The sequence below is a fragment of the Homalodisca vitripennis genome, chromosome 4, assembly GCF_021130785.1.
Source record: "Homalodisca vitripennis isolate AUS2020 chromosome 4, UT_GWSS_2.1, whole genome shotgun sequence".
NCBI lineage: Eukaryota > Metazoa > Arthropoda > Insecta > Hemiptera > Cicadellidae > Homalodisca > Homalodisca vitripennis.
The window spans coordinates 70,416,647-70,438,755 of record NC_060210.1 but is presented as its reverse complement, the minus strand read 5'-3'; the positions used below and the strand labels follow the sequence as shown (position 1 = coordinate 70,438,755).

Here is a 22,109-nt window from a genome sequence, read left to right as displayed (position 1 = left end):
TTTGGAAAATCAATTATCAACCGCCTAAATAATGATGGAATCTGATACAAAGGGTTAACGATGAAAAAAATTAAGTCTTACTTTTTAGTAGTCACGCTGAAATTCGGATCTGCTACAGGCTTTTAGTGCCAAAATGTATAAAATCAATAGTCAGAACCCTTTGTTGGAAAATCGTCAGCTAAACGATTCATACGAAAAGTCAGCGTCCGAGCTCCCGACTACATACTGCGTTCGGTACCTAACCTTTGTATTATAGTATTTTGTATTATTATTATTATTTACGCCTCTTTTGGTTAATTAGTATATTTCAGGTTTTTATATGAAAATGTGTTAAATTTTGAACCTATGTAACAAAGAAACAGATTTATAGTGCACCTAATGCATACATAAAATATATGTAAGAGTTCTTGTTGAGATTTTTGACAATAGTTAGCGAATGTCTGGTTTTATTTAAACACTTTATTCTCGAATTTGGTGCGCCTTTTTAAGCCATGTTTATTTTCAGATCTGTAACGAAATTAAATATATTTAAAATAATTATTGAATTCGTTTAGCTCATTAGTGTAGGTTCTAAGCACCTAGATCAAATTTTACGTAGTCTGCCAAACCAAATATTGGCATATACAGCATCTGACAACTATTTTATTAAAAGTATTGCCACTGTCACGTGTTTAGTTATATTAATATCTCTGAACTGCGTGTTCGTTTCATTGTTTTATAATATGTTGTTTGTTTTTACAATATGAATATTCTGAAAAGGCACTATTTATCTAAATGCAACCGCTATTCATATTAAAACCATTTGGACTTACTCTAATGGTGGATATCAAGTCAGATAATTACCTTCTTCAAGAACTCGTACAAGTGATCGCACCTTACAAATATTAGTAGCAAGACAAAATCATATGAGTATTACAAATGTAAAGTAACATAATATAAAATTCTATTATGACAAATCAAATATAATTTTAGTAGGAAAATATGGTCCCAAAGGCAAAGCCTGATGAGGGATTCCATCAGATAAGTTCATTTAGATAAAGAGTTCATTTGCGGTTGCAGACACTATAACTATTTATAACTTCTAATACCATAAATTAATTTATTGTTAAACTCTTTATGGCTTACCAAACAGATATTAACGAACTTAAACTTATCCTTCGTGAATTTAAAAATAAACAGAATATACTTATTTTAAAGAAAATATATGTTTAAACATTACCACAAAGCGCCAAACCAAAATAATAAAGGTTTTATTTTATACACTGAAGCACGCCTATTTTAAAGAAACTTAGTACACTACCATATTTATTTACGTACCACAGTAACATACTCTATAAGAGAAAAACAAATTACTTATTGAATAATAGTTAGCAGATACTCAACGTTGTTTCTGTCCATACTGAAAAGCCAAGTTTTAACACTTCTAAGATATTTTAAAATACTGTATGAAAACAGTGACGGTTTCCTTATAGCTTGTGCAACACTAAGAACACCATAAAACTGTTACTGTTACTCTCGCAAATTAATTGATAGTTTGCAAAAGCCAGTTGAATCTACCGAGATTGAGATCTACTCGATGGAAAATCATCGAACAAACTGAATAAAATGCCAAATGCCTTTGGCTAAATAACAAATTATTCCTTTCCAATATTACCAATTAGAAAGTCTGTGGGTGGATTAATAATATAGACAATGATAAAAAACGTACAAGCAGGAGATATTCAGCCATTCAGTGTACGTCGCATTCATTACTGGAAACGTATCGCCACACTTCGTACTTTCAGTTTTATTATACAACAAATGCTCTCAAAGTCTCTGCAACTGTATATCTATGTTAAAATAATTTATCGAAGTAAACATTGTTGTTTTTATATTATTACATCAAAATAGTTTATAAAAATGAAATTATATTTTGATCACCTTCGTGTGCTTTGATTAATTTTTATCTAAAATTAAATATTTCTGTAACAGCATAAAAACATTATTGCCGTGGTAAGAAAACTAGTTCTACAAATTTGGAGACATGGCGGGCCTGAAACTGACCAATATGTTGAAACCACGAAGAGAAACAATACCATTCATTGCCAGATAAAAATGTTTTGAAACACTGAAAAGAGCGACAAAATACGAGTTGAAACTCTGTCGTTGCCTTTACATTGATGTTAGTTGAAGTTCTGTTTCCATGTACGTCAGGAGGAAATTTCACAGTTTTATTGTATTTTAATTGCCGCCAGAATTACGAAGATAAGCTGATACGTAATAAATGTAGTATTATAGTAAAGGTTTGTTTATTTTACTGGTTCCATTTTCTTGTTTTATATATAAAGTTATTATATTTTACTCCAATACTAACGTCATCACAACATAACCTAATTAAAAGAAATAACAATGCGTCGACACACACAACTTTTATAAAAAGGAGAGAGGCCAATCTCCTTTTATGTTGTAATTTGCCGGCCCTCATAGTCCACGGATCGTATCAAACAGAACAAGGGGAAGAGTTGAAGTGGTCACAGACTGGACATGAACCTGCGCTATCTCTAATTCAGATCCTCAGTCTATCGTCTTAGACCTCAGGCCGAACCACAGTTTGAGACATTTTTAGTGGCCCATGTGATCATATGGAGCTTATTTAACGCCGCCACAACATCACAGGCAGGTGACTGATGTCTCGACCAACTTCTGGAGTGTGAGTGTCTGCCGTACCATCCGTCAGTGGATCTACCCTCTGCTTAATAACGATTTTGTATTTTCTATTTATAATGTCCAAGAAAAGTAAAACATGAATAGGCAATCAAGGTACTTGATCAGCTTAATGTTGAAGATTTATTCGGTAACTTAAAGAGGAGTCCGCAATTTGGACTCTTTCACATTAAAACACTCACATTGCTCAAATTTGCTTAAAACTAGACTTCGATCTATTGGTAATTATCAATTATTATTCAATATTGCCTCGATGTCACATTCTATAACGTAAATGTACACTTAAACAAAATTAAGAGAAGTTTAAAGGATATTAGAGTGACTTTTTAATGTATTATATTTTTACACAATGTTTGTATACATGTTTATTTACTACTAAGAACATAACAATAGTTTTAAAAGTTATTTTTTTACTTACCTATCACAATTATATATATTTTTCTGTAATGTATAATTTGTATCTAAACATATTCATATGTAATATACTGATGAGCATAGTGAGCTGATTTTTTTCAGCGGTTTTTTATTGTTAGTTTATTGGAATGATTTTTCACAACCAAAAAATAAATGTTTGTATACAAGCAACAATAAACATTTGGTAAAAATTAACCATGTTAGGTAAAAATTGAACATGGTTAAATGAAAAAGCTTTTTTGATTTTGATGGGGATTCGACATTTAAAGCATATACTTATGTACTTAGAGCTGGTAAGCAACTGAATTGGAAATCAAGTTAAGTGCCCTAACTGTCAGCTTTACTTTAAGTTAAGCCTCTCCGTAGCTAAAAGGAAGTTATTCATATTATTGTGTAATATGGATCGGTCTTCTTCTACGAGACTCTTCTAAAGTTCATTAAAAGAACGTTATTATTCAAATGTACGAAATACTGCTTTTGAAGGCCTTCCTTCAAGTAACCGATAATATACACTGCATCTTCTTCACCACATTTGTGTTTGCGTGAATAATATCTGACTGCAGACTGAGGGCCATCATGTATCAGATGGCCCTTCCACCGCCACCGTCACCGCTACTGCACCGCGTCCTCAAGCCACTGCAGAAGCCTGCCCAATCCACAGTGTAATATAAAGTCATAGTTGTGGTAACTCGCGTCTGAGTTACTGGAGTGGGCGATCATAATCAGGCCCTTAGACCTGTTTTAGACCGGTCATCGGCTCTCAAATTTTTGTACCCAATTCTATTTGTGTAATTTCTTCTCTGGACATCTTGGGCATAAGCTATTTAAAATGTAAAATGGTTCCTGTCATACCAAAACCAAATGGCAAATCCGTTGGTTTTGAATTCTGTGTGTCACGATAGAAGCCAAGCCAAAATATCTCCCGAAAATTCTGTTAGAAGGGTGATGTAAAACATAGGCAGATATCTACGAAACTTACATAAACCTTTTGCATTAATTTTCTCAGTTTAATAAATGTTAGAATAAAAAAAAACATACCTATTTATCAACTGTTCGTGCCATTTTTATGACAAGAACTTATTTAACCCGATCTATACTCCAGATTAAAATTCAAACTCTTCATCAGATCAGCCTGCTACTGAACGGAAGTTTTTATTGTCCAAATTGAAACAATCCAATGTAATATATAAATCCTAATCAGAAAATGTGAAATATTTGAAAATATTTTTGCAATATAAAAGTAACATTTTTACTAAGAAAGAGTAAACATCAGAATGAATATGCCGTTTGAGCAAGTTTCAAAATACGTTACTCGTTTGTTGAGGCTAGACCTTCTTTAGACGGCGACGTAGATACTGACTTACATTAGATGGCAGTTTGAAGATGTCGGCAGGAAATTTGAGTCTTATTCCATTGTTATAGATAAGTCAACGGATATGTGGTTTTGGGGTAGGGTACGATAAGCGGACTCGGTCGAAATAATCGAAATAAATAATCCATATCAATAGCTGGAAACACTTTAAAATAATACACGTAGAGTAATATTTCAATTTTACATAAATAATTTTGATTATTAAAAAAATTATGGTTGCCTGTAAAGTCGGTTTTACGGGCGAAGATTTTACGTGACAACGTCTTTTTCTCGGTAGAATATTTATTGATATGAATATTATTAAATTGCACAATAGGAACAAGGAATTGAATGAAAATAAGAATTGCACAAATTTTAACTATAGAAATATATTTTGTTTACTAAAACATTGTACATAATTTGAAATTAATTAAAATTTGTTATTGTAAATGGTAAAGTTGAATAAAACATTTACTAAAATTGGAATTTGAAATTCTTGCTAAACACAGTTAAATTCTAACTCCGCGCGTGGTGATTGGTCGGTTTAGTTCGTTAGTTTGGTCGCACTGTTATGACAGGTTAGAGGTTATAATTTGTTATTTTAAATGTTTGACTAGCAATACGCGCTGTTTCTTCTCAATCGACTGAATTACGATTGATTGCAGAGTGATTTAAACTAATAATTTACTTAACACTATCAACATTTGTCAATAGTATGACATAACCTATAAACTCAGTTTCTCAACTTTTGTAAACATTTACTAAAATTGGAATTTGAAATTCTTGCTAAACACAGTTAAATTCTAACTCCGCGCGTGGTGATTGGTCGGTTTAGTTCGTTAGTTTGGTCGCACTGTTATGACAGGTTAGAGGTTATAATTTGTTATTTTAAATGTTTGACTAGCAATACGCGCTGTTTCTTCTCAATCGACTGAATTACGATTGATTGCAGAGTGATTTAAACTAATAATTTACTTAACACTATCAACATTTGTCAATAGTATGACATAACCTATAAACTCAGTTTCTCAACTTTTGTGTCAATCTAACAATTAATCAATCAATCATAGTTTACGATAATGAAATATCAGTGTACAATTATTTACCTTTATTGTTGTAGTTGTTGTAAATGACGAATCTAAGCACTCCACATTTTCACGAATAAACATAGTTATCTGCTTTATCCCGTGCGGCGGACCCACAGTTATCTGCTTTATCCCGTGCGGATCCCGTGAGGCGGACCCACTGGACGGGCATCGTAACGTTACCGGGCGTTAGCCTACACTTTTTCATGAGTGACTCCGAGCCGCAACCTAATTTAAGACGTTGTCACGTCAAAATGTCAGTTCATTTTAGAAAACTACACGACATTGCTTTGAAAGATGATAGTAAATGTTTTTCTTGGCTTCAATACGTTGGACTCGTACCGAAAAACCCATTATTTGAAATTTGTGGGAAAGAAACAACTGGAACTGTGAGAGGAGCAAATATGGTAGTCTTCAGTTTTCCTAATTTTGGTTATAATAATTTGTTAGATCACTGTAAATATTAAATTCATATTTTAATTTAAAACATATGATTGTTATTGAGGACTATAGGTACTTTTACATCGATTGATAGTCTAGGATTTGAGATGCGAGTATTAGGTATATATGACTACATTCTTCGATATAAAAAACCGGGTCCGCTTATCGTACCCTACCCCCGATTTGGCTCAAATGGTGTTTTAAGACACGTGTACAATTCTAAATTGGCTGTTTTTTAATTAAATGGAAAGCCATGTATTTATATATATTTTTTGCAGACAAATTAAACTATTTGTAAACTCTAAATTTATCTAAGAACTATTCGGGTAATAAATACAGAAGTAGATTAGAGAATCTGTGGCTCTAAATCAGGCGTGGTGTATGTTTTGGAATGCAGTTCAATATTCTGGAGATGGAAAACCCATGGAATTATTCACAAAAAATTGAAATTTTAGGAATGATGCAGGTGATTGTTAAAACAGTGAATTTACTGGCTATCACGCTTGGAAAAATGATATTAAACTGAAAAATAATCGAGACGAATATTTCATTATGATGTGCATTGGCTAACTAGAATATAATATTATTTCAAGCTATTTTCTAGATTTACCTAGATCTTTTTTTGACATGATCACTGGCTTTGGAAGTTTGCATTATCTAATTTCTTAAAACTTGAAAGGTTAAATGTTTAGTTCCAACATGTGAAAGTTTTTAGGACAAAACGTACTCCCTTTTAATATTATTCGGAAAGATAATTTGGAACTACTTTGAAACTTGCAAAATTGTTGCTAGTGAAAATCATTTACCTACAATATTTAATATTACCAAAGCGTTCAACTAGTTTTCCTGTGTTGAAATGTTAGCTTTATCAATAATGGTGAGTGAACCAACAGCATAAAAGATAAAGCTAATTTAAAATCCTAAAATAAATTTGAAATTTAAAATGGACCTCAAGAACTTAAACTTTAACTTCCTGCAGGACTCGATAGAGTTATCTACTAGAATGCAGATCTTTTTCCATCTTATAGGTAGACTTTCAAATGCATTTCGTAGGTTACTTTTATTGTATTTATTGATAGCCAATTAGCAAATTGTCACGTGTCTATGTTTTTACATTTTGTATGCTATGAATTAAACTTGAATACGTGATTCACTCTAAGGAAAACGTGACAAAATAATTACGATTGGTCTTCATAATACCTCCGGAATGTTTTGACACGCTGTTGCATAAAAGAAGAGTTGCGTCGCTCTTGAACGCTTAATTGAATGGTTCTGAATGTGTCATACCTTCCACTTGGCAGCACTCCAAAATAATTTCAATTCGTATATAAATATTATTATATATGAATTGACTAACCCATCGACTAACCCATTGACTAACCTATCGACTAACCTATCAGTCGATACACAAATTTATCTAAATTCTCTGTTTAAAGTATTATTGACGACGAATCATTTGAGATAATTAGTAAGAGTACATCAAAGATACAATAAGATGGGTGACGAAATTGAAAATTACAAAAATCGAGTAAGGATATGAATTAAGGAATAAGATTTACAATGACTTGTTAAGTCTTCTAATTTGATATCTTGGGCAAAGAAGTTCCACGCTATAAGATTACAAAAGTAGTTTGAGATGTTTGGGATCAAATTATTCACTTACGCTATCAGGGAATCGTCTATTCTCGCTTCCCACAACGTTTTATAGCTGAACTGTGCAACTATGCAAATCTTTCTTCCGTGGTTATTCTATGTGGAAAAGACGTCGCATAAACTAAGATTGGAGGATATTCAAACACCAATTCATTTCTCAATATCCCGCAGATCTGCTGTTCCCAAGGGCGAGAAATTTCCTTGTAATTTTAAACTATTATCTCTTGTTGTCATAGTTTCAGTTATGGAATGACTGGAATCAGTAGAACTCTGTAACGTGCAATAAACTTTAAACGTAATTAAAATATTCTTACCTGTTCAAGTTTGAACATAAAATATACGCATATTTTGTTATCGAGAAGTAGCGGTATTGCAAAGTAAACAACATTGTACTAGAGTATATTTATTAGGTACTTATTAAATTCCGCAAGAAAACTAACCCTTAAAATTGATGGGAAGGGAAGGAAAGCCGGAGAAACATAATTTTAAAACAGAAATTAAAATAACGATTATATTGCTCGACAATATAAAATAGTTTTATTACCCAATGTCAAACTGTTGTTAAATTTCATCTTGTTGGTCAAATTAAAAACCCCTTTGCTTGACAATTAAATCTACAAAATCTACTTAAATAAACAATGTGGTAGAAAAGCCAACAAGTTATATCTTTAAGTAAACAAACTAATTAGTTTTCCTTTTGCACTCCAAGGTACATACTCGTAAATCGTAATGTTGATACTCGTAGATCAACTGCAAGGTCCGATTGATAGGTCACGCCTTCTGACGAGAGGTCACGGGTTCAGCAACCGACGGGAAGGTCATCACAATTTAATGATAAAAAGGAGTATGTTGTTCTTTTTGAATGCTTCAAAGTAAATTAAAGCTACCCAAATAAAATAAAAAGAAAATTTAAAATTAATTATTTTCTTCTAAACTAGACTTGTAAACCAAAAAGTATAACTATAAAATTTAAGTTTTTATTCTTACTGAAAAATACTTCTGAGGATTCTCAAAGAAGATACCTTGAGAGGATTATTTCAATTTTTGATACCAAGTTGCTGTTTCTGCTGACTAACGTTAAAGTAAACTTTGCAAATATGCAAATCTTTCTTCTGTGGTTATTCTATGTGGAATTTGTAAGATATAAATTTGTAATTGACAATTTCAGAAATCAGTTTAACTTTGTTGCATACGTGTTTCTTTTCTCCTTCACAATTATAGAGTAAATAGACTAATGCTAATTGTGTATGGCTTAATTTTACTATAAGAAACTGTTTTGAATATTTATTATTAGTATTAACCGATGTTTATTCATTAGCATTGTGACACTAGAATCTAAGTTAAACATTTATGGATTTGAGACTAGTACTCATTTATGATATTATGTTTGCCCCATGTTGTTTCATATACGCGGCCTGCACATATTTCATAAGATTAACTCAAACGCATTATTCGTATAAGAGATATGACTGAACATCTGATTGCACATAGTACTTACAGGCAGACATAAACTTACAGAAAACTTTAACTGTTAATTAAAGACTTGTAGCTCTTCTAAGTTATGCTGGGCGTGACACTATTTAACTCATAACCAGCATTGCCGTGTTAATCTTATAAATATGTTTAATGATTTAGAAAATTATCAAATTAAAAATTTTCAAATTAGTTAATTTTGGAACAGTTTATCAAATATATTATTTTATTCATGTTTATGTAATAATTTGAAACTAAACGTACTATTCAAAACAATTACATTAATGACAATTATAGGATCTTAAATAATAAGTGGAATAGTTTTGGAATTGAATTTTATTTTACTTTAAACGAACATCCTCATGTTTGGGATTCGTTCTTAATGGCACACACAAGGAGCTTGCCAAGGGAGACCGTAAATTGAAGTCGGTACAGAAGCGGAGCCGGTGGCATATGCAGCAGCGGCGGCAGCAGCAGCAGCATTAGCATCAGCTGCGGCGGCGGCAGCAGCATCAACGGCAGCAACCTCAGCGGCGACGGCGGCAGAAGCGTCGGCAGAGGCGGCGGCGGCAGCAGCTTCAGCGGCAGCGACGTCATAGTTTAAAAGTGGATTAATGTAAATAGGTCCTGGAGCAGGAGCGGGGGCGGGGGCAGGGGCAACTCCTGGACCGGAGTAGGGGTACACCCTGGTGGAGATCTTAGGGGTACCGGCCTTTGTGGAGCGGCTCACAGTGGGTTTACCGACGGGGACAATTTTTGTTGAGGTAGAGGAAGTTCCATCAATGATGACGGGGGTCTTGAAGGACACGTTCTTGGTGGTGCCAGAGCACTGAGCCCTGGTGGCGGCGCAAGAGGAAGAGCAGCAGCCGTCAACAACAGCGCTGGACTCGGAGACAGGGCCAGCAACGGCGTTACTGGTCGACTGAACGGGGAGCTCGTAGTTGGAGGTCTTGCAAGAGAGAGGAGTGGTGTAAGTCGAGGGAGTACCGGTGGACCTAGACACGACCTCTGGGGGACCGACGGGAACGGGAGCTGAGGGAGCTGGGAGAGCGGGAGTGGGGGCTGGCACGCCGGGGGCGGGTAGAATGTACAGGGGTGCTCCGGTGGCAGTGGCAACAGCACCATCGGCGGCGGAAGCAGCAGCGGCGGCAGATGCGGCGGCGTAGGCGGCTGCAGAAGCAGCAGCGTTAGCCTCTGCTACCTCGCCGTAGTAGAACGGCAGGGTTGAAGGAGCTGGTGATGGGGATGGAAGGACGAACCCCCCGCAGGAGCAGGCGGGTGCTCCTGAGGCCACCTGGAGACATTACACTTTATGATTAAAGTAATCATTAGTATTTAAACATGAAATATTTTATTTTGAGTTCAATTATCGTTTTAGAAACCCGTTAAAAAAATAAAACTTAATAAAATAATAGACTTGTAGTTAAAAAAAAATTATTACAATAATTAATTGCTCTTGGGAGTAAATATTGACGTTATAGAGACAATGACGTTGAATAACAGTTTTCTAAAAATCTCGTGTAAATATGATAGGCTGTAATTCAAAATTTTGAACATCCAGCAAAGTTAAGAATAACCACTACATTTTTCAGCTCTACTTTTATGGGTAGTAAACTTTAGGGCATCAAAATAATGTTTTGATTTATCGGTTAGTCAAAGAACTGATACTGATGAATCTTGTACATCCCAGTTGAGGTAAATGTAGACGTTATTTACCTGCATGACCAGGGCGAGGACGAGAGCTGCGACACGAGCTGCCATAGTGGGGAGTGACGGTGTGTCCTCACAGCATCATCTCACTCATATATAACGGCCATATCACTGTAAGTCAGGGGAATCTCACGTCTAGGTCGATTGTCCTGATACGGCCAGTGATGTTATGATAACAGGCCTGTTGGTCAGGTAAACACCCGGCACACTACATCATCCCGCCACCAACTATTCAGCGGTCAATCACATCCTACTTGAACATATATGCAACTTTTATACATTCAAGTTGTTTGCAATTCTAATTGGTATGACGAAAGTATGATGCATAAGTGGAAATGTAATAGACAAGTATTTTGTCTGTGGTTGGGAATATGCTATTAGCGTATTCTCTAGAGAAAATAAGACAAAACATCACCATATAAATATATGTTCTGCATTTAATACACCTTATTTGATGTACATATCAACATCGATGGTGTTAATACGTAATGCAATAGGATTATAGTTACAGTTGACACTGTAATAAGGAATCTTTACAGAGTTTAAGGCATTGTGTCAAGGCTTCACTTAAATTAGGCAAAAGATTCAAAACCAAGTTTTATGAAAAATTATTCACGACTTGAAGGAAACTATTAATTTTATTGGCTGAGCATTAGCGAAGTGTACCACTCAAGAGCTGAAAAATGTAATTTCTGTCTGTCTATCTGTCCGCACGATATCTATAAAACGATTGACTTACAGACTTGAAATTGTACATAAAGCTTCATTTCTCTATGAAGAGTTCGGTGATGGTATAATGTTCTTCATGGGGTTTGGTTGAGGGTTAGCGAGTACTTTTACATTGGTCTTTTAAGCAACAATTATGACAACGAGAAAATGGCAGAACAAATTAATTTGTAAACAACCTCATTACAGAAATAAAAGATTTTAACACATGACATAAAATTGACACGCGTAGCCTAACTATCCCAACACATACATAATTTTATTGTGATTTGTTGTGTAGACTTTTAATTATTGAAACACGGATTTTAAACAAAAATGTGAATACATCATATGGTAAGTTATGTCGAGAACGATTTCATCTGTATACTTGTTGAAATGTTGGTTTAAACACATTATTACATGTATAGACAAGAATGAATTCTATGGTGGTACTAACTTTACTTAAGTACCACATTAAACTTACACTACATCTGATTGCACCACACAGTACTTGCAATATGTTTATTAACAGCATTATTTACAGCCATACCTACTGTACTTGTGTAATCTTTTATATGATTGGTTAGTAGTTTCCGAGACTCCTAGTCATGACCCTGATTTACACTAAAAAAAGTTATAATTTCAATATTAATAGTGGAAAGAAAAAAATCCTTATTAGGCATACAATAAATACTTTAAATAAACAAGTGTTAGAAGTAGAATTTGTAAGTTTAATCTTTTATATAATACAGAACGAACATCTTATTTAGCAGACAATTGTTGAAGCTGTGTGAAAGGTAATACGTACATTGTAATACTCTGCCGTTCATAAAAACAAGTATTTTACTAAATGATACAAACTTGTGATTTGCAAATTGACTATTTAAAACCTACGTGAAATAAATACAATGGAAAACCAAAGAAATGCACTCAAATTCCACCACGAATCGTTATGTCTCACCACGAACACATATAACAAAACAAGCAGAAAAGATTGAGTTGGCCAATGAGAAAAAAAAAATAAACCTAACTTGAAATATTAGGATTGATTATAATCAATAAAAAAGATAAAAGTAACGTTGCCTGAGTACAATATATGCCTCAATAATATTGTAGCTATCAACTTTTCCCATATAAATAGATAAATTATCCACACAAAGAAAAAACACGTAAGGTTTATTTCAAATAATTTTACGTACAGTTTTATTTTAATGAAATATCTATGAGTAATAATATATTATATGAGAATGTCTTATCATATTTTTAGCAATATCTGATTTATTATTTTACGAATTTAATTTTTTATAAGCAGTTAAAACAATACACTACAAGTTTTAATTTCCTTTAGCTCTTCAAATCTTTAAAAAATTCAATTTTTACCCATAAATTTTTTTTCTGATTGTATAACTTTCTGATGTATATAAGTGAACACTAGCGATGTGACGTGTAACCCATGCACAATAACAATACTTTAAAAATCATATATAATAATGGAGTAAATTTTCATATTCTAATATATAGTGCAGAACATTGACATTTTAAAAATAGCTTATAATAGTAATTCATAGTCAGAACCGAAATGGGGATGTGGCTCCAGCACTAAATTCCCCACTCTACAAAAGTGATAAACAGTTTTAATATGTCTTATCAATAAAGATGACTAGAACACAACAGGTTCTCAATTGAAATTTCCCATTTTCTGCATTTTATATTTCAATACCAATTTTAGATGAAAGCTGAAATGCTAATTTTAGTTAAAATTTCTAGTTTGTCTATTCAAGAAATACAAAGTAGAGGAATGTATCTATGTGTAGTAAACAATATGTAAATTCTGTCATGTCTTACGTAAACAGTTGTTATATAAGATCTAAATCATACCTAATTCGTTATTGATTTTTAGCAACGGATCACATGGACATGGGTTTGCATATATTTAAACAGATTGCTATGTCATACCTACCTCGTTATTGATTTTTAGCAACGGATAACATAGACATGGGTTTGCAAATATTTAGACAGATTGCTATGTCATACCTACTTCGTTATTGATTTTTAGCAACGGATCACATGGACATGGGTTTGCATATATTTAGACAGATTGCTATGTCATACCTACTTCGTTATTGATTTTTAGCAACAGATCACATGGACATGAGTTACATGTATTTAGACAGATTGCTATGTCATACATACATCGTTATTGATTTTTAGCAACGGATCACATGGACATGGGTTTGCATATATTTAGACAGATTGCTATGTCATACCTACTTCGTTATTGATTTTTAGCAACAGATCACATGGACATGAGTTACATGTATTTAGACAGATTGCTATGTCATACATACATCGTTATTGATTTTTAGCAACAGATCACATGGACATGAGTTGCATGTATTTAGACAGATTGCTATGTCATACATACATCGTTATTGATTTTTAGCAACAGATCACATGGACATGAGTTACATGTATTTAGACAGATTGCTATGTCATACATACATCGTTATTGATTTTTAGCAACGGATCACATGGACATGGGTTTGCATATATTTAGACAGATTGCTATGTCATACCTACTTCGTTATTGATTTTTAGCAACGGATCACATGGACATAGGTTTGCAAATATTTAGACAGATTGCTATGTCATACCTACTTCGTTATTGATTTTTAGCAACGGATCACATGGACATGGGTTTGCATATATTTAGACAGATTGCTATGTCATACCTACTTCGTTATTGATTTTTAGCAACGGATCACATGGACATGAGTTTGCAAATATTTAGACAGATTGCTATGTCATACCTACTTCGTTATTGATTTTTAGCAACGGATCACATGGACATGGGTTTGCATATATTTAGACAGATTGCTATGTCATACCTACTTCGTTATTGATTTTTAGCAACAGATCACATGGACATGAGTTACATGTATTTAGACAGATTGCTATGTCATACATACATCGTTATTGATTTTTAGCAACAGATCACATGGACATGAGTTGCATGTATTTAGACAGATTGCTATGTCATACATACATCGTTATTGATTTTTAGCAACAGATCACATGGACATGAGTTACATGTATTTAGACAGATTGCTATGTCATACATACATCGTTATTGATTTTTAGCAACAGATCACATGGACATGAGTTACATGTATTTAGACAGATTGCTATGTCATACATACATCGTTATTGATTTTTAGCAACAGATCACATGGACATGAGTTACATGTACTTTAGACAGATTGCTATGTCATACATACATCGTTATTGATTTTTAGCAACAGATCACATGGACATGAGTTGCATGTATTTAGACAGATTGCTATGTCATACCTACTTCGTTATTGATTTTTAGCAACAGATCACATGGACATGAGTTACATGTATTTAGACAGATTGCTATGTCATACATACATCGTTATTGATTTTTAGCAACAGATCACATGGACATGAGTTGCATGTATTTAGACAGATTGCTATGTCATACATACATCGTTATTGATTTTTAGCAACAGATCACATGGACATGAGTTGCATGTATTTAGACAGATTGCTATGTCATACAAACATCGTTATTGATTTTTAGCAACAGATCACATGGACATGAGTTACATGTATTTAGACAGATTGCTATGTCATACATACATCGTTATTGATTTTTAGCAACAGATCACATGGACATGAGTTGCATGTATTTAGACAGATTGCTATGTCATACATACTTCGTTATTGATTTTTAGCAACAGATCACATGGACATGAGTTACATGTATTTAGACAGATTGCTATGTCATACATACATCGTTATTGATTTTTAGCAACAGATCACATGGACATGAGTTGCATGTATTTAGACAGATTGCTATGTCATACATACATCGTTATTGATTTTTAGCAACAGATCACATGGACATGAGTTGCATGTATTTAGACAGATTGCTATGTCATACATACATCGTTATTGATTTTTAGCAACAGATCACATGGACATGAGTTACATGTATTTAGACAGATTGCTATGTCATACATACATCGTTATTGATTTTTAGCAACAGATCACATGGACATGAGTTGCATGTATTTAGACAGATTGCTATGTCATACATACATCGTTATTGATTTTTAGCAACAGATCACATGGACATGAGTTGCATGTATTTAGACAGATTGCTATGTCATACATACATCGTTATTGATTTTTAGCAACAGATCACATGGACATGAGTTGCATGTATTTAGACAGATTGCTATGTCATACATACATCGTTATTGATTTTTAGCAACAGATCACATGGACATGAGTTACATGTATTTAGACAGATTGCTATGTCATACATACATCGTTATTGATTTTTAGCAACAGATCACATGGACATGAGTTGCATGTATTTAGACAGATTGCTATGTCATACATACATCGTTATTGATTTTTAGCAACAGATCACATGGACATGAGTTGCATGTATTTAGACAGATTGCTATGTCATACATACATCGTTATTGATTTTTAGCAACAGATCACATGGACATGAGTTGCATGTATTTAGACAGATTGCTATGTCATACATACATAGTTATTGATTTTTAGCAACAGATCACATGGACATGAGTTGCATGTATTTAGACAGGTTGCCATGTGTACGTGTAGAATATATTCCAGCTTGCTATACATACTCCTCATAAAAAGATAAAGATGAACTCCCCTGGCCTGTAAGATTGGAGTTAAAACTGTTGTTAACCTCCTCTCGTAGGTTGAAAAAATGATTTGTTACAAAAATAACCATTCTTAAAGGTTAGTAAGTATTGTGTAGCAAGTTGTAAACTATTGCTCTCCATTAATCTGCACCATGAACAGGTGTTATAATGTAGAATCTGAGAGAACCAACTGGCATGTATCAGCCCACACCTGTTAGCTGGTCAGCCAATGGACCAAGGACCAAGTTAGGCGAGCTAATTTTGCAGATGGAAATGGGAGGATACTAAGTATGACACCGACCGATTATCAGACATACATAGTAGTTTCATCACCGTCAGTCAACTAGAGAAAGTCTCCACTTTAAGAATCTGTTCACGGTTAGATGACGCTGATTTAATATTTATATACATGTCTGACCGGTTGGTTTTGAGTCTGTCAAACTAAGACAAATATTATCGGTGACATTTCTCATAATAATTTCACTTTGATTTGGTTGTGATTCGTGAAATCATGAATGTTGTAAAACCGGCATCCCATAAATTGTTACTTGATTGTCTTGTAGTTGTATGCATTCTTTCCTGGATTGAAATTTATGCGAATTAAATAAAATATTTGTCGAATAGCCTGGGGGTGTCCGGCACAATTATTAAAGATGTTTGTATTCTTGGAGAGTCCAAATGTTTCTTCAAATATTTTCCATCTAATATTATTAAACGACATTCACAGTTTTCCATCTCATCTAGTATTTCTTGTATGGCAATCATATACACTCATTCCATTATTATCGTACATATTGCAATCATACATCCACGCATTTTATGTATAAATGTCAGTAAATGGATGAAGCACATTATTTGGCAGACCAATGTTCGAAAATTAGTAAATCTGATATATTTGTATCAATAATCCTGTTGAAAGCGGTTTTTGTTTTTTGAAAAATTAAGTTATAACGATAAATAAATATTTTTAATGTCTTTATATAATAGCAAATAGTATACCAACCGAAGTGAGGGTGGTTCGCAAATAAATTGATATCCCCTATATAAATAAGAGCAACTCCATCTCAGTTAGACAGTATCACACTGACGGTTGATTTGAAGTGTGTCAAGTTCATAAAAATATGATTGGTGAAAAAAATGATTGGTACAATGTAGAACATGTATAAAATATGCTGTACACTCCTGCCAAACGTCAAACATTATTCATTCATGGGCTCGTTCCCTCAATTAATTGTTTAAAAGTGCCACATAAATGACAAGAAAATAAATCTTAAGTTACGTCATAACAATTCTCATATATTTCTCAGCAGTTATAAAAGTTATTTTGGAAAACACATCAGTACATCAAACACTGCGGGAGTTTATAATGATACATGAAATGTGTGTTATCAAATGGCCGTATAATTGGCAATGTAATATTCGTTGACTGCTTTAAACTTAATTTAATTCTGTTATGATATAATAATTTGACAAAAGGAAGGCATGCGGACTAATAATACATTGGTATTGCAAAATCAAGAAGAATAGCTATCACTCCACTGTATACACCACAATTATTTTTTGTAGTTTGTAGAACATAAAGTGATTATTAGTTTTTAACAATTCAATGATCGGCACGATGCAAGTGTAGTGGATACACAACAGGTTGGACACCGATGTTTATCAATTGCTGATGTACTCGTATTATCAGTTCAGCGTTCGATAGCACCGCACCTACTTGAAACTGCTAATGCAAGTTGAACTTCCTCACAATAATACCTTCGAGATCACCATTTTGGGAATGTGAATTTTCAAAACATTCAAAAACGTAAATGAACCAAAAGTTCTTTTTCATAAGGTTATTCTTATGCAACATGAACGTCCATTTACAGCGCAGAATTTATCATTGTATAATAATATATGTAGTAAAATAAACAGTATTATATAAATGTCGAGTATAAATCATTGTTAAACATACCAAAATTTCGCTAATAATGTGTTAATTTATTTTCATAAACGTGAGATGAAGGAATTATATAGTTTAGAATAACTGGTTCTACACGAAACCAATAAACCGAGATCACAGTTGTATTAGCTTTTGTATTAACCGTCATCTTTGGTTGTATTAGCTTTTAATAAAGATATATTCTGTTTGAAGTTAGATTCGGTAAAACAAATCACGTGACTATTTAAATTTTCAGGAAGATGAATGCCCAGACAGATGAATGGCCGGCCTTGGTCTGCCCTATCTCCGCGACCATGGAGGCCGCAGTGAGTATGTGCAACTATTCTGCTATAAATTCGCACATTTTGTGGAAAAGGGCACATTCGCTCCAAACTTGAGCCAAAATGGTGTCCAGAGCAGTGTTTGTGCTTGCGATCGCCGCATTCGTCCAGGTAAGAGTGGAATATTTACTTTGGAATACATTACCAGTCTGGATATTTTTATATCCAAACTGTCATACATATCTACTCATTTAAATAATAATAAGAATTAATGAGTTATTTTTCAAAGAAAGTAATGCTAATATTAAAGTATTGACTATAGATTAACACATACCACTTTAAAGAGTTACTTAGTAAGAAAATTCGGTAGTTGTTGGCACAATATTGGTTTTAAGACAGGTAAAACAAATTAGTTTGCGCCCAATATGAGATATAAACTCAATTCTGTTTGATATCTAGTTCATTTCACAATCGGCCGCCCTTTGCTCAGGTGACTTGTTTTGGAAGGTGTCAGCATACATTCCTACCTGACCCATTTAGCTGTACAAGCATTCCTCTGTTATAACTCTGATTTGTCAAGAATTCTCTGCTTAAGTTGTTGTTTTTTTGTATAGTAACGAATAACATAAAACAGAAACACGGACTTCAACGGAATCTCATATTGATATGTGGTGACAGTAAACAGAGAATTATAAGGTAAATGAGAGTTTTCAAGAATCATTAGAGATTCTGTTCGTATTCCTAAGCAATGATCCTTGATTAGCCCTTTATATCCAATACATAAAATTACAATTCATTATATTTTCCTTTTATCATATTAAAAAAAATATATCAAATAAGCAGTATAATAAAATAAATGTATCTGTTTATTTTAATTTTTTAAATGAAAGGATTAATACGAAAAAGAAAATATTTTTTATGTTAAGCGTAAAACCTTCTATTCCACATTGTACTGGATTATAATGTTATAATTATAACCCATTATGTGTTATGAGTTATATGTTATAAGTAAATATAAAAAATAAAAAACCTTATAAAAGAATAATGCAGCTTTGAAAATTTAATTAGTCTCTATGAACTATAAAATATTTGTCTAAATGATGGCTTGATTCATTTATATTTTAATACAAGCGTTTGTATGTTTTAGTGAATTTTTATTTATCTATTATTTTGTTTCATGCGTATCATCCAATAAATATCGAGTCGCAAAAAGGTTCATAAAAATAAAATTGAAAATGAAAACGTTTTGACTCATTTTTAGCATAGTTACATGTATGCATATGCCATATTAAAATAATCGCCTAATTGTTGTTTTGTAATTATTTAAACGATATTTAACAACTTTACGTCAAAAAGTAAAGTTTATGAGTGTTTCATTGCACCAGATTTATCTTATACAAAACAATTATGATAATTTTTTACATTTGGTAAAACATGATTCTTCCCCTAAAGCTTACCATTGTTTTCATAGAGGTTTTACATAGATTCCGTATTTTCGTAACAAGTATCGCATGTACTTATTTAATTATTATTGTAGTCACCATACTTTAAATTACTTACTGAATTTATCGTGAATATATTTGTCAACATTTAATTTCGAGTTCTAAAACTATCATCGGTAAATTTATTTCAATAATAGCGCCCTGCTAAAATATCTTTTAGTTTCAGGGCAAACACCAGGTTACTATTCAGCGTTGTTTATGAGTGTATCAATTTTCCTCCTTTTCTAATCAATTATCATATAGATAGGAAACACGAAACTTAGTGTTATATATTTGCAACGTTCACGACTGTCACCTATTATCTTTGTAAATCCAACTTTACTGATATGCTTTTTAATTAGTGATTGTTTACTGTTTACGAATATCATTTATTGATAATAATTGGAAAATGGTAGAATTGTTGAGAAAATTCCACGCAAAGTTAGACCTTAGGCGTTAGACTTTGATACGTAGCAAGTAAACCAAAGCTGTAAATATGATTAAAAAACTCTTAAATAATCTGTTCAGTCAAATTGTAAAAAGTGGATGTTAAATTTGTTCCTTAGTCACATTTTCTGCTAATAGTTTGTAGCATAGCTGTAGAGTTGCTAGTTTAAAAGATTGGTTGTTACTACGAATAAACACTACAACGTTGGAACTGTCTACTTTAGGATTCTCCGAAGATTTACACATTTATTCCTGTTTACAGGCAGCCCACTGTGCTTGCCCCTGCTCCTCAGTTCCTGTTCCATTACCTTTTCCCATTCCCACTCCTGCCCCTATTCCGATTCCCGCACCAGTACCAACACCCGTGATCCCGATCGGCTACGAGGAGGGTTGCTGTCCAGGCAAGGTCGTGGAAGAGAAGATCGTGGTAAACAAGCCAGCCACCGAAACTTACGTCTACCAGGAACCTGTTTTCTCCAAGAAGTGCTACCAGAAACCCGGTGCAGTAGACAGGAAAGTTGTCCCGAAGATTGTGAACTCTCCACCTTCCTGCCAGACCCAAGAGACCACAATCGTAGTGCCCACCACCGATACCGAGGTCAATGAGCAAGCCCTCTGCAAGAAGACGTGCACGACCAGTGAGTACACCATCCAGATCCCCATCGTAGAAACCACATGCACGAACTACCCACTGTGCAAGAAGAACACCCGGTCCCAAGACAACATTCTGACGACAGTAGCAAAGAAAGTTTCTTGCGAAAAGAAGACCTGCACCAACAACCAAGTGACCGAGACGCCTACTTATGAAACTGTCTGCCAGAAGTTCCAAGGAGCTGTCAACAAGATCGGAACCAAGACCGTGATCAAACCCGAAGTTATCAAGAAGTGTGTCCAACTCCCACCCTACAGATGCATCAAACCTATCGACGCTTCTGCCGCTCCTTCCCCACTTCCCCTCTTTGCACCTGGAAGCTACCAAGCTGCTGAAGCTGCCGCCGCTGCCGACGCCGCTGCCGCTGCTGAAGCTGCTGTCGCCGCCGAAGCCGCCGCCGCCGCCTCTTACGATGCGGCTGCAGCAGCTGCTGCCAGTAGCTCTGTCTATCCCGGAGTCTTTTACCCATCTGCTGTTGCTGCAGAACTCGAAGCTGCCGCTGAATTAGAAGCTTCTGCTGATGCTTCTGCTGCCGCCGCCGCCGCTGCCTCAGCTGCTGCTGCTGCTTCAGCTGCTGCCGCCGCTTCAACTTCTTACTATCCCAACCCCATCTATCCACCTGTATTCTACCCTCCCCCACCTGTACCATGTGGTTGGAAGGCGTAGACATTGCAATCGCTTGAGTTGAAATGATGAATTAGAACCAACAAGACTGAATTAAAACAAATTTAAAAAATTGTAATAAAGTTACAATAAATAATAATAAAAAGAAAGTTTCATGCTGTATGTATTGTCTTTAATTTAGGAATTCCTTTAAGATCCTGACGTGATCCTTTATATAAGATGAGAAAAATGTTTACTAAAAGAATTATAATAATTTCGGTAGTATTTAAAACACCAAATACTTTAACTGAAATAGTACTGTATTAACGGCATATAATCCTATACATACTCCTAAAATATATAACAAACATTTCTTTATATATATATATATATATATATAATATATATATATATATATATATATATATATATATATAAATAATAAGGTTACATTGCAGTTACATTGCTATATTT

At 34.0% G+C, this 22,109-nt stretch overlaps 2 protein-coding genes across 2 annotated transcripts; one reads left to right on the top strand and one right to left on the bottom strand.

Annotated features, from left to right (window-relative positions):
* Positions 1 to 9,438: 9,438 nt before the first annotated feature.
* LOC124361450 (antifreeze protein Maxi-like) lies at positions 9,439 to 10,905 on the bottom strand. The gene is made up of 2 exons (XM_046815501.1): positions 10,837 to 10,905; positions 9,439 to 10,414 (listed from the first exon to the last, which is right to left on the bottom strand). The coding sequence occupies exons 1-2, from the start codon at positions 10,879 to 10,881 to the stop codon at positions 9,500 to 9,502; spliced, it is 960 nt and encodes a 319-aa protein (XP_046671457.1). The 5' UTR covers positions 10,882 to 10,905; the 3' UTR covers positions 9,439 to 9,499.
* Positions 10,906 to 18,559: 7,654 nt separating this feature from the next.
* LOC124361449 (calphotin-like) lies at positions 18,560 to 21,789 on the top strand. The gene is made up of 2 exons (XM_046815500.1): positions 18,560 to 18,623; positions 20,643 to 21,789. Exons 1-2 carry the CDS (start codon positions 18,576 to 18,578, stop codon positions 21,696 to 21,698), a joined length of 1,104 nt encoding a protein of 367 aa, XP_046671456.1. The 5' UTR covers positions 18,560 to 18,575; the 3' UTR covers positions 21,699 to 21,789.
* The last annotated feature ends 320 nt before the right edge of the window (positions 21,790 to 22,109 follow it).

What these genes read in the sequence shown, in the direction of transcription:
- LOC124361450 (XM_046815501.1), bottom strand. Translation starts at nt 10,881, where the DNA reads ATGGCAGCTCGTGTCGCAGCTCTCGTCCTCGCCCTGGTCATGCAG. An exon ending in TCCTCGCCCTGGTCATGCAG is followed by an intron (nt 10,415 to 10,836) that starts GTAAATAACGTC and finishes TAATGTCTCCAG; the next exon opens with GTGGCCTCAGGAGCACCCGC.
- LOC124361449 (XM_046815500.1), top strand. Translation starts at nt 18,576, where the DNA reads ATGGTGTCCAGAGCAGTGTTTGTGCTTGCGATCGCCGCATTCGTCCAG. An exon ending in CGATCGCCGCATTCGTCCAG is followed by an intron (nt 18,624 to 20,642) that starts GTAAGAGTGGAA and finishes TCCTGTTTACAG; the next exon opens with GCAGCCCACTGTGCTTGCCC.